This window comes from Arachis ipaensis, chromosome B5, assembly GCF_059453495.1.
Source record: "Arachis ipaensis isolate K30076 ecotype BB chromosome B5, ASM5945349v1, whole genome shotgun sequence".
Taxonomy (NCBI): Eukaryota; Viridiplantae; Streptophyta; class Magnoliopsida; order Fabales; family Fabaceae; genus Arachis; species Arachis ipaensis.
Window position 1 is genome coordinate 19,717,017 of NC_142440.1, and position 12,280 is coordinate 19,729,296.

Consider the following 12,280-nt stretch of genomic DNA (forward strand, 5'->3'; position numbering starts at 1 on the left):
TGTTGGCCAGACATTGTAGTTTTCCAAACTTTTATAAGAAGACAAACAAAATCAGAGATGAATTATTAATTTTTTTTTTTTGGAAAGGAATTATTATTAGTTCTTTCTAGTCTAGCAAGCTATATCGAAAAATCAGCAAAGCAGATTTACTTCAACCGAATTTTTTTGCGTTGGGGCTTAAAGCAGGTGAAATATAATTACACTATTTTTACACAGGAAGTATAATATAATCTATTAATGTTAACACTTAACACAATGCTCATATGGCATTAGAAAACCAAGTTTGTTACACAATATTTTGAATCTAGTGAGAATAATCGACTTTGCATTACATAGGGGAAGCAGCAGCATCATCAAGAAATGGATAGTCAGTATAACCAATAACAGGATCAGATGTATAGAACGTTTGGCGATTATACTCGTTGAGAGGTGCATTAAGTGCGAATCTCTTTGGCAAATCCGGATTAGACAAGAACCAACGACCATAAGCAACAAGATCTGCCCTGTCCTCACCTATGGCTTTGTTCCCATCTTCTCTATCGTACCCTCCAGCAACTATAAAAGTGCCATTGAAGGCCTTTCTCATTGGAACCAAACTGTGAGGGCATTCACCTTTTTCTCCAACGGTTATCATTCTCGGTTCAACCATGTGACAGTAGAGAATACCATATTTGTTGAGTGCATTAACCATGTAAAGCCCCAATGCTTCAGGGTTGGAGTCTCCACAATCTAGATACTCTGCATAAGGTGATAGTCTGATTCCAACTCTTTCAGCTCCTATCTCATTCACAACTGCCTCAACAACTTCTAATGGAAATCGACAACGGTTGTCAAGGGATCCACCGTATTCATCTGTTCGGTCATTCACTTTGTCTTTCATAAACTGCGCTCAAGTAGGTAGCCGTGATCCCCATGGATCTCCACTCCATCAAAACCTAAAAAGAGTATATCCGAATAGGATTTATTTGTCTAAATAAAAATAACAGTTAATTTATATCTTATTTTTTAAAGTTCAATAACCTCAATATAATAAAAAAATTTAGAGACAAAAACATTATGCAAAATTTTTTAAAGATTTATTTGGATATATATTCACAAAATTAAAATTTCACACATGAAGATGTTTCCATGCAATTAATTAAGTTACCAGCTCGAATAGCATTTCTAGCAGCAAGTCTGAAGTCGTTGATAACTTGAGGAATTTCCTGGATGCTTAGCGGCCTTGGTTTTTGTCTTTTTGTCTAAATAAAAAAGTCCACCTCTTTATACTGGAACCATCTTTTTCTTTATTTAGTCAATGTAATTTGAAAAGTCTCTCACTTAGTTTAAAAGCTTTGATTTTCTTTCCCCACAATTGTATTAGTAGTGCATAATGCAAGCCTTGTTTTATTGTTGAATTGCACGATATTCTTGCGTAATTGTTGGGCCATATTAAGATTATTGCAAACAAATTACAAATACATAGTAGTTACATGCTATGTGCTAAATCTTGAACCTTGTGCACTATATATAAACTTGATTCTAAGCAATGACCCAAAAAATTATGTAGCATCATCGTCCTTATCGAACTACTAAACAAAAATTATGAAACATGAGTTCATTCAAGAAATGGATAATCAGTATAACCAATAACAGGATCAGAAGTGTAGAATGTTTGGCGATTGTATTTGTTGAGAGGAGCATGATCAAGTGCAAATCTCTTTGGCAAATCTGGATTAGCCAAGAACAAACGACCATATGCAACAAGATCTGTCCTGTTTTCTCTTATAGCTTTGATCCCATCTTCTCTGTCATATCCTCCAGCAACAATAAAAGTGCCATTGAAGGCTTTTCTCATCTGCACAAGGCTGTGAGGGCTTTCAACTTTTTCTCCTACAGTTTTCATTCTTGGTTCAACCATGTGACAGTAGAGAATACCATATTTGTTGAGGGCATTAACCAAATAAAGCCCCAATGCTTCTGGATTGGAGTCTCCAGATTCTGCATAATCTGCATAAGGTGATAGTCTAATTCCAACTCTTTCTGCTCCTATCTCATTCACAATAGCTTCAACAACTTCCAAAGTGAAACGACAACGATTCTCAAGCGATCCACCGTACTCATCCGTTCGATCATTCACCTTGTCTTTCATAAATTGCTCCAGTAAAAAGCCGTGAGCGCCATGGATCTCAACCCCATCAAAACCTACATTCGATAGATAAGTTCATGCTTTATAAATTCTTAGTGGATTGCAAATTTGTAATATTTTGAATAAGCTTAATTACCAGCTTCTATAGCATTCCTAGCAGCAAGTCGAAAGTCATTGATAACATGTGAAATTTCTTCTGTTCTTAGCCTCCTAGGTGGTGTGAACTGTGTGAGTGGCTTGTCCGTGGAGGATATTAACTCTTGCCCGTCTGGATGATACTCTGTTGAAAACAACATACATGAAAAATAGGCACATGCATATGGTAATAAAGTTTAATTGGTAAGGTGGAGAATAAGAATATATACCTGGATCATAAACCCTTCCAACGTGGCCAATCTGACAAAAGAAGATGCCACCTTTGGCATGGACAGCATCTACAATAGGCTTCCATGCTTGGACCTGCTCCTTAGTCCATATTGCCGGTATGTTGGGATACCTGCATAGCAACTAGCTTGTAAGATATGATATGAAAAGAAAAGTTTATTTATAGGAACAAGTTGTGGAAGGGTGTGTACCATTGAGAAGAGAGAGAGATGACAGTAGCTTCAGATATGAGAAGGCCTCCCTTGGAAGCTCTCTGAGAGTAGTACAAGGCAGCATGGGACTGAGGAACATGGTTGTAGGATCTTTGTCTGGTGAGTGGTGCCAACACCACCCTGTGGGATAAATTGAACTTGCCCATCTTATAAGGGCTAACAAGAGGATTCTCCATGGCAACCATTTGTGGGAATCAGATCAGATTGTGTTAACTGTTAAGTATTATTGAGTGAGTCAAATGAAAATTAATAAAGGGGTATTACTATTTATAGAAGGAGGATGCAACGAAGAATAAAAGAGAATCAGATATCAAAGTTTGAACTACTTTCAAGTGTGGTGTGCGGATGATGACGTCTACCATTGCGTTTGAAGCCCCAGCACCCACAATAAATAAAGGAGTTTAATAACTTTATTAAATTTTGGCCAGTAACAAATTAAAAGTGAGTAATTTTATATCATTAGATAAAATCTCACACTATAAAAAATATTATTAATGACTACTCACAGAAGTTGCTCGCGTCCTAACACTCCTTATAAATAAATATTGCCTTCATTATAGCTTGTTATAGTAGTCTCCATTCATTTATCTTATAAAGTCAAATCATACAAGATTTAAGGGAACAAAATAAATTATTAAATAATATGAGTAAGAAACAAAAATAAAAAGAAACTACTATTATTTAATGGAAAAGTGAGTGATCTCCCATCATTAAATGTAATTTCACACCATTAAAAACACTATTAATAATCAATTGATGGTTACAAAATACCAAAATTACTAGCGCTAGCATTCCTCTTATTTAATTACTTGATTTGGTCAAATAATCATAAGCTAGGACGAGGCCATCATACAGGATGCATCCACCACAACTGTCAACTGTATGATAACAATTAGCAATAGATCGTCTAGGTTCCTCCTTTTTCATTCTCAGTTTTGGATTTTCTTTTCTTTCCTTTCATCTTTTTAGTTTACCTCGCCTTCAGCTAACTAGGGTTAAACTCGCGCCATGTGCATAACTAAAATTAATTAATTTTATACATAAAAAATTATTTAATAAAATTTTTTAAATTTTAATATTAAATCTAAATTAAATTATAAAGACATTATACATTTTAGTGTTTAAAAAAATTTATCACGTAATATATATATTTAACAAACTCAAATATTATAGTGTAAGAATGAAATTTTAAGATGCAATGCAAATATGAGTATAATGTTTTATATATTGAAAATAACATCCATAAATCATGACATCTTGCTTTTTTAACATTATTATTATAACTAAATAATATTAAAAAAATACAAATTATTAAAAATAAAAGTAATATATAAATGACAAAAACAATATATAAATGATAAACACAATTAAATCTTAAATAGCAAAAGAGAACTTAAAAACATTATAAGAATTTTATACGTTATAATGTTTTAGAAGTTTATCGCCTAGCATATAGTGAATAAATGTGTAGCAAACTAAAATAAAGAATTGTGATCATCAATAAAATTTTTTAAATAATTGTGCAAAATAATAGTAATGATAGAAAAAAAAGAGTAAAAGGCATAAGAACATGTGATAGAAGATAAAAATAAAAAAAAGTTTGAATTGAATGTTAATTTATATAATAAATATGAATATATGTGAGAATAGAAATAGAAAATGAATTTGATTTTATTAACTAATTCATATCTATTAAAAAAATAACATTACTATTAAGTATAAAGTAACCTATATAAAAATAAAAAGTAAAAAAATAAAAAAATAATATGATGATAGAAAAATTATAAAATAACAATTTCACTAAAATATTTATGTGACAATATTAGAAGTTATCTAATATATCAAGTGTTTATTGTGTTATTATTTAGTTTTTTTTTATACATTATAAATAAATTGACAGATTGATAAATAGATAGATAGTAAATTTTCATAAAATGAAATTTATTTTTTAAATAAGATATGCAATATTAGAATTTAAACCATTGATATGAATTAACTTTTTTTTTTAGAGTTACATAATTTTGTAAGGTCTCACATCGGTTGGGGAGAGGAACGAAACATGCCTTATAAGGGTGTGAATACCTCTTTCTAGCATAACGCGTTTTGACGAGTGAGTGTGGATGGTTTCGGCTATCATCCCTATCACCAAAGACAAAACTGTGAGGACTTGTGTGCCAAAACAGACAATATCGTACTAGTGAGTGGTTTGAACTGTTACAAATTTAATATGTGAATTTTGGAGATTAATGCTAGATTAATTATATAGATGTTATATTCTTTATGATATTTTTTTATGTTGTTATAGATGACATGACAAGTTTATATGAAACATAAAAGCTCATATGTTATTCATTTATTATAATTCTATTTTGGACTTTTCTTTAATATATTATTCGAACTTCAAACACTTATTTAAGTAAAGAAGTGAACTAATCACTCGATTAATTTAATTTGGTTATATAAAAAGTGTTTTTATAAGTAAAAAATTAATAAATGATATTGACATGGATGTTATGACCGTTTAGTTATTAAGTCGGTAATGATTGTTATTAAACTCATTAGGTATAAATTCAGACTAAATCTATTATCCATTATATTTATTATATATTATTTGATTACATTAACTATAAAGCATTAATTATATTTATTATTTGATTTGATTAAAATAAATGAATTGATTTTGTTTTAATTTATATTAATTTTTTATGTTTTATGTATTTTGATTAATGAATTTTAAAAGTGTTATAATTTTTTACATAATATATTTAAAAATATTAGTTAACTTACTTTATTGAATATAATAATTATAATTAATTTATTATAATGTCATTCTGTCAATAATTATAACACTAATATTTTAAAAGTTTAATTACTCTGTTGGTCCTTATAATTTCGTAAAATTTTCAATTAAGTCCCTATATTTTTTTTCTTTTTAATTGGGTCCCTATACTAAATTTTTTTTCAATTAAGTCCATCTTAGTAGTAATTGGCTTAATTTTATAGGGACCCAACTAAAAAAGAAATTGGTATAGGGACCTAAATAAAAGAAAAAAAAGTATAGGGACCAATTAAAAAAAAAAGAGGCCTGCTACACATACAAGTCTTTTTGGCTTACAAGTCTTACAAGTTGGTACAAGCCCAACAAAAAGCACGCATTACACTCCCACATTCAAGAGTAAATAAACGCACGTTATTCAACCACTTCCTGTTTCCAAAGCGCGCTACTCACCATGGATTATAAATGACTCTTCTTCTTCTTCCTCCATAAAAATGAGTTTCTTGCCAAATTTGAAGATAATGGAACTTCAGAAATACACCCAAACGATTACAGAAATACACTCAAACGATTACAGAAATACACCCAAAGAATTACAGAAATACACCCAAACAGTTACAGGATTTCACCCAAACGATTATAGAAATACACCCAAAGGATTACAGAAATACACCCAAAGGATTACAAAAACTACACCCAAATGATTTAAGAAATACACCCAAAATTCGTTGAAGTACACCTTATGCATAATTCAGAACTCTTTCTCTTTCTCCTCCTCATCTTCTGATGCTTCTTCTTCTTCAAAAATGATTTCAGAGCTTGATGTCAAAAAACAATGGAAATCGAGAATAACGAAGAAAGAAAACAGAGAGAAAAGCACGTAAATGAAGAAGGAGAAAGAGAAGGCAAGAAACGAAAGAAAAGAAGAAAAAGAAGAATAAGAGGAAGAAGAACGTGCAGCAAGAAGAAGAAGGTGCAGTGAAAACATGCAGTAACGGTTGAAGAAGGAGAAAGAGAAGGCAAGAAACGAAAGAAAAGAAGAAGAAGAAGAAGAAGAGGAAGAGGAAGAAGAACGTGCAGCAAGAAGAAGAAGAAGAAGGTGCAGTGAAAACGTGCAGTAATGGTTGAAGAAAGAGAAAGAGAAGGCAAGAAACGAAAGAAAAGAAGAAGAAGAAGAAGAAGAAGAGGAAGATGAAGAAAAACGTGCGCAAGAAGAAGAAGAAGGGGCACTTGTAAAGACTTGTATAAAAAAATGCTTGTATGTGGAGAATTTCTCTAAAAAAAATTGGTGCAATGACTCAATTAAAAGGAAAAAAAGTATAGCGACCTAATTGAAAATTTCGCGAAACTATAGGAACCAACAGAGTAATTAAACCTATTTTAAATATATGTAAGATTGTAAGTTAACACTTTTAAGTAAGTTAACACTAATATCAAGATTCTGCATGACTTTAAACGATGCGTTGGTGTCGAGGTGGTTGTTGCTATAGACGGTGGTGGTGAGCTGCGACGGTGAAGACAAAGGGGTGTAGTGGGGTCTGCATGGCCGGCGACGGGGCAGCAGGAAGGAGGATGCGCGGGGCTGCTGCGCTGCGATCTGACGTTGCTACGGAATTCAAGCGGGACGAGGATATGCTTCGACGGCGTCGGCGGGAGGCTGGGCGGCGTCGGAACAAACGGCGGGGAGATGCAGCGGCGCAGGGATGAGTCTGCGGCGGCGAGAAAGTTGTCGTGGACTGGAGATCACAAATGGAGAATGGGAGGTTAGCGTGATATTGGTAATAAATGTACTAATTGTGATTTGGTTTCATTGCTAATCCTTATTTTTCAAATTTTAAAATTTGAAATTAAAAATAATTAATTAATAATTTGATTTATAATTATAATTTTATTTTTCTTTTTTACTCCATTGTTCATATTATTTACAATTATCATTGTTTTCCTATGGTGGAAACTCAGGTGCAGTTGACTTCACGTGAAGTTGATAGCTGAAAGCCATTAGATGATCTGACTAATTTGACTAAATTTTTATCTAACAGCTCTCAGCTATCAAATGGCTTAAAATGACTTAAAATACCCTTTATTCTATGCAAAACAATTTTAAAAAATGGCTTAAAAAATATTAGGAATACTATAAAAGTTTGTAATATTCTAATAATTTAGGTAAATACTAGTTATAACTATTTTTTTTTATTTTTAAATTATTATTGACTATGTAGAGTATTTCTTTAATGTCCTAAGTCATTAGGACATTACAAATTTTTATAGTACTCCTAACATCTTTTAAGCCATTTTTTAAAATTATTTTGTATAGAATAAAATATTTTTTTTGTGGTATAATTTAAATAAATTTATTTAAAAATTTTATTAAAAAATATCCATGAACTATTAAAAATGGGCAAAAGAGTATTGTATGAAATTCGAATTCACAACTCATTAATATTTTAAAGAAGTCTCGTAATTAAATATTTTGTTAGCTTTTTTTAATGCATGGAATAAAATATATATATTTTAATTATTAATTTTTTTAATCAATTATTAATTTTTTAATAAAAGAATGGACAGAATTAAATCATGAGTAATTCGAATCTGGCCAATTCGAATTACTATGTGTAGCGTGTGTGATGTAATTCGAATCACAAATCAGGTTGATTCGAATTAGTGGGTGTGTGCGTGTGTGAGTAGTTCGAATCAGTGTGATTCGAATTACATGTAATTAGAGTTCGAATTAGACTGATTCGAACTATATATAAATGACTCTTGGTTGATTCATAAACCAGTTTTTGGTTTGGCGGATTTATGTAATTTTTTCCTCCCCTTAGCTTAATATAGTAATTTGCCCTAGTTTTATATTTGACTCTCATTTTAATTTCAATATGATGAGTTTGGAAAACTCTAAATTAATATCAGTGATGACTAAACATTATTAATATAATTAATTACAAATTATTAAATTAATCTTGAATTAAATGATGAACAAAATAATTTTGCAATGCAGGTTTTCTTATTGGGCTGAACAGAAAAGAAGAATTATTACAAGCTCAATACGCTTAAAACCATTCAGCCTTGATGTTAAAATTATTGTAATAATGGTGGCTGAAACAAGTATTTTATTAAATGGGCCAGCAATTGTGATACAAACCCAATTAAAAGTCTTGGTATGAGACCAAATATGCTTGGTCCGAAATTAAAAGGAAATGGGGCACAATATTGTTTTATCCATTTAACAAATGAAACCCATTCCTTCACTACAAGAAAAAGGCGTATTTGTAACAAAAAATATTGTTACAAAACGTCAAAATTTTGAAACAAAAATTTTTTGTAACAAAAAAAGGGTCCATTGCAGTAAGTCCCGTTACAAAAAGTTTTTGTAACGAAAAATGGAACTATTACAATTCAGTACCATATTTTGTAACAATTTTTTCTGATACAAAAAACCAGAAACCGTTACAAAAGTGATAACAAATTTGATTTTGAAGGTATTTTTCGTGACAGTCAATTTTTTTCCTATCAAAAAATTTTGTTACAAAATGTAACATGATTTTGTAACATTTTTTTCTTTAGTTACGAAAGCAAATTAATTATTTTGTAACTTTTTTTATTACAAATTACATGCATAATTTACTAAATTATTTTTTAAATTAACTAATATATTAACGCTTTTAATAAATAAGTTTACATGTATATAATATGCAAAAACATACATAAGTCAAATAAGATCCTTTTAGCTAAAATTGTCTTGAAACAAAATAACATTAGCTAGTGAGTACATTAATTAGTTCAACCAAAACATAAAAGTTCTAACATAAAAGTTCAACCAAAACATAAAAGTTCAACCAAAACATAAAAGTTCTAACATAGATTAGTGTCTCTATGCATCAAAACATTCTTGAGCCCTCAAGGTAGCATATGGTCACCATTTCAGCACTCCTGTAAATAAGAAAAACCGAAACAAAAAAGTTAGAAACAAGATATAACACTAATTATAATTTTTCCACTAATTTTTTCCACTAACTTACATGAATGGTGATTAATTTGCCTTCAGGGCTCCACACAGCCTGCAAATTTTTCCTTTCCTTTTGCAAAGAATGCAAATCTCTCTTGTACTTCTCCAATCTCAATCTATGCTGCACCAACATAAAATTCAATATAGTATCAAGCTTATATTCTATCCTTTAACTCCCCTCCCTATAAACTCCCATATACCGCATATTGCAGTAATTTATCCCTCAAGAAACCTAGTCCAACATTTTTCCCCCAAAAAAATAGATAAACCCAATCATAACATTACAAAAACTCTGCTCCATGACACCATGAACACAAGATCAAACATGCAAAATAACATAATGTAAACTCTAATAATGCTTTTCATGCTTTTACACTCACAAAGTTCCATACAAAGAAAGTGAGATTCATGTCAAAACACCAAATTATAGCATAAAAGATAAAGCACCATATCTCTTTTACTTTATTTGGCATTTTTAGTTCTAGCCATGTTTCAAAACATGACAAAGCATTCCCTAACCATAGCCACACCAGACTTTTTCTCCTTCAACGCTGCTCCCACAATACTCTATGAAATCTTGCATCTGAAAAAAGAGACAGTGGACAGTTTTTATGACCTCTCCACACAAAACACAATTTGAGAACTCTTCCAAAATAATATCAAGTCTAGCCAACTTTTCCCTTGTACTGAGTTTTTCATGCAAAACAAAATATATATACTAGACTTTATTCAAAATTAAAAATATGTAGATAAATTAGGGACAAGATGTGAAAGATAATATTACAAACTATCAAAAGAAAAATAACATGTTATTCTCAGTAACAATTATTTATCATAAAGCAGCATAATATAGGGACACGATGCAAAGCTTCATAGTGCACACTTAATAAAGGAAAAGAAAGCTAAGAAACACACAAGTCAACATGTTTGCAATATCAAAGTCCTTTCAGGTAAACAAATAATGTAAATCATCCCCCTCCCTCAAACAAAAGCTCTTTATCACTTGGTGCAAAGCAGCCAAAGTGGGATGGTTGACAGAAACATAAATGAGAATGAAAATAAGAATAAGATGAACCACAAAATTTGATTCTTCTCATATTTTTACAGAATCATACTATAAAGTTTCATAAGACAGATTTGACATGTGATGACAACAAAATCGATCATCTCACAATTATAACAATATATAATATATGCTGATTACTTATCCAGTAACTTAATAATAAATTTGAAATTTAAGATCATCTTTAGAGTTAGGACAAAAGAAAAAGAAAAACTTTGACAACAAGATAATAGCTCACTTCCTACACGAACAGATGCACTAGGCCAAATTTGATCAAGCTAAACACAACACTGAATAATTAAATAAACACAATACTGAATAAACACAACAAGAACAATTTCATAATTAAATAAAAAATACAACATGTGAACAACAAGAACAGTTCCATAATTACTGTACAACAAAATAATCTAAATTACTCATAACAGAAAAACCTAAAAAAAATCATTACTCATAATAATAACAGTTCAATAATATTCAATAATGTTCACTATTCATCATCAGTAATAAACTCATTCTTCAGAATGGCATGAATTAGAGCTTGCAGCCAAAAAGTTCAGAAGAAATCAAAGTTATGGTCTTTAAATCACAAAAGAAATTTCATCCCCAAAAATTAAAAATAATAAAAAACTTGATATTAAAATGGAAAAGGAAGGGTTATTGGGGTTTACACACTCAAAGGTTGCTTCTCCCTGCTGGCGCAGAGATGGCATCACAGCTTCGGCGACGGCGGTTGGGCGGTGGCGGAGCCTCGGCGACAACGGTCTCATCCTTCGTGGTACGGTTTCTCTATCACGGTGTCTCCTCTCTCAACGGCGCTCTCTCCCCTGGCTCGGCAAGACAGCGGCGAAACGGAAAACTCCTTACATGCGGCAGTCTGGCGACTTGAACAGCGACGATGGTGGCTGGGCGCGACGACGACTCCTCTAACAGCAGGCTCGCGACAGGCACGACGCGCTCTCTCTCTCTCTCTCTCCTTGGCACTTGCCCGACGGCGCCTTCTCTCCTCTGGGTGTGACACGACGGCGCGGCGACAGTGATGTCCGCCGGCGTCGTCCTCCCCTCCTTCCCCCTCTCCTTCTCTTCTTTCTCTTTCCCAGTTTCCCTATTTCTGTTTTCCTTTATCTTACTTTCCTTTTCGCTAGGCAAATGTGTTTTGGGAAGGGGGGTTGGCGGCTAGGTTTAGGGGGTGGAGTGAGAGAGAGTTGTATTAGGGTTAATGTTTAGATAATTTAAGTATTTTTAATAAAAATGGGAGTAGTATAGTAATTAAAAATTAATTTTAATTTAATAATAATTATATAAAAATATTATTTAACTATAAAATCTCAAAGTATTTTTAAATAAATACACTAATTTTAAGAATTAGAGAAAATTAAATTAATTATTTTTAAACTATTATTTTGTTATTAATTTATAAATTTTTTAAATAAATATTAATTAAGATAAAATTAGAGATAATCAAATTAAATTTTTTTATTTATAAAAATTAAAGTATTGAATTCAAAAATTTTAAATATTAAAATTAAATTATATAAAATTTTTATATTTTTTAAAATATTAACATTTTAAATTATAAATAAAAAATATCCCGTTTAATATAAAAATATCTAAAAATTCATTTTGAATAAATATAATAAATCATAAATAATTTATTATTTAATTTTTAAAATATTTTTAAACTCAAAGTATCATTAATTTGACTTAAATA

The 12,280-nt window shown here is 31.0% G+C and overlaps 1 protein-coding gene and 1 pseudogene across 1 annotated transcript; both read right to left on the reverse strand.

The window, feature by feature from the left end:
• Positions 1 to 328: 328 nt before the first annotated feature.
• LOC107640301 (12-oxophytodienoate reductase 2 pseudogene) lies at positions 329 to 1,223 on the reverse strand (annotated as a pseudogene).
• A 187-nt stretch (positions 1,224 to 1,410) lies between these two features.
• On the reverse strand, positions 1,411 to 3,105 carry LOC107643225 (12-oxophytodienoate reductase 2). Its single transcript, XM_016346816.3, has 4 exons — positions 2,704 to 3,105; positions 2,494 to 2,624; positions 2,265 to 2,408; positions 1,411 to 2,184 (listed from the first exon to the last, which is right to left on the reverse strand). Exons 1-4 carry the CDS (start codon positions 2,907 to 2,909, stop codon positions 1,598 to 1,600), a joined length of 1,068 nt encoding a protein of 355 aa, XP_016202302.1. The 5' UTR covers positions 2,910 to 3,105; the 3' UTR covers positions 1,411 to 1,597.
• Between the last annotated feature and the right edge of the window lie 9,175 nt (positions 3,106 to 12,280).

Excerpts from the sequence above, each read along its gene's own strand:
- LOC107643225 (XM_016346816.3), bottom strand. The coding sequence starts at position 2,909 with ATGGTTGCCATGGAGAATCCTCTTGTTAGCCCTTATAAGATGGGCAAG. Across the intron at positions 2,625-2,703 it reads ATCTCTCTCTCTTCTCAATG|GTATCCCAACATACCGGCAA; the intron begins GTACACACCCTT and ends GTTGCTATGCAG. Across the intron at positions 2,185-2,264 it reads TAGGAATGCTATAGAAGCTG|GTTTTGATGGGGTTGAGATC; the intron begins GTAATTAAGCTT and ends TATCGAATGTAG.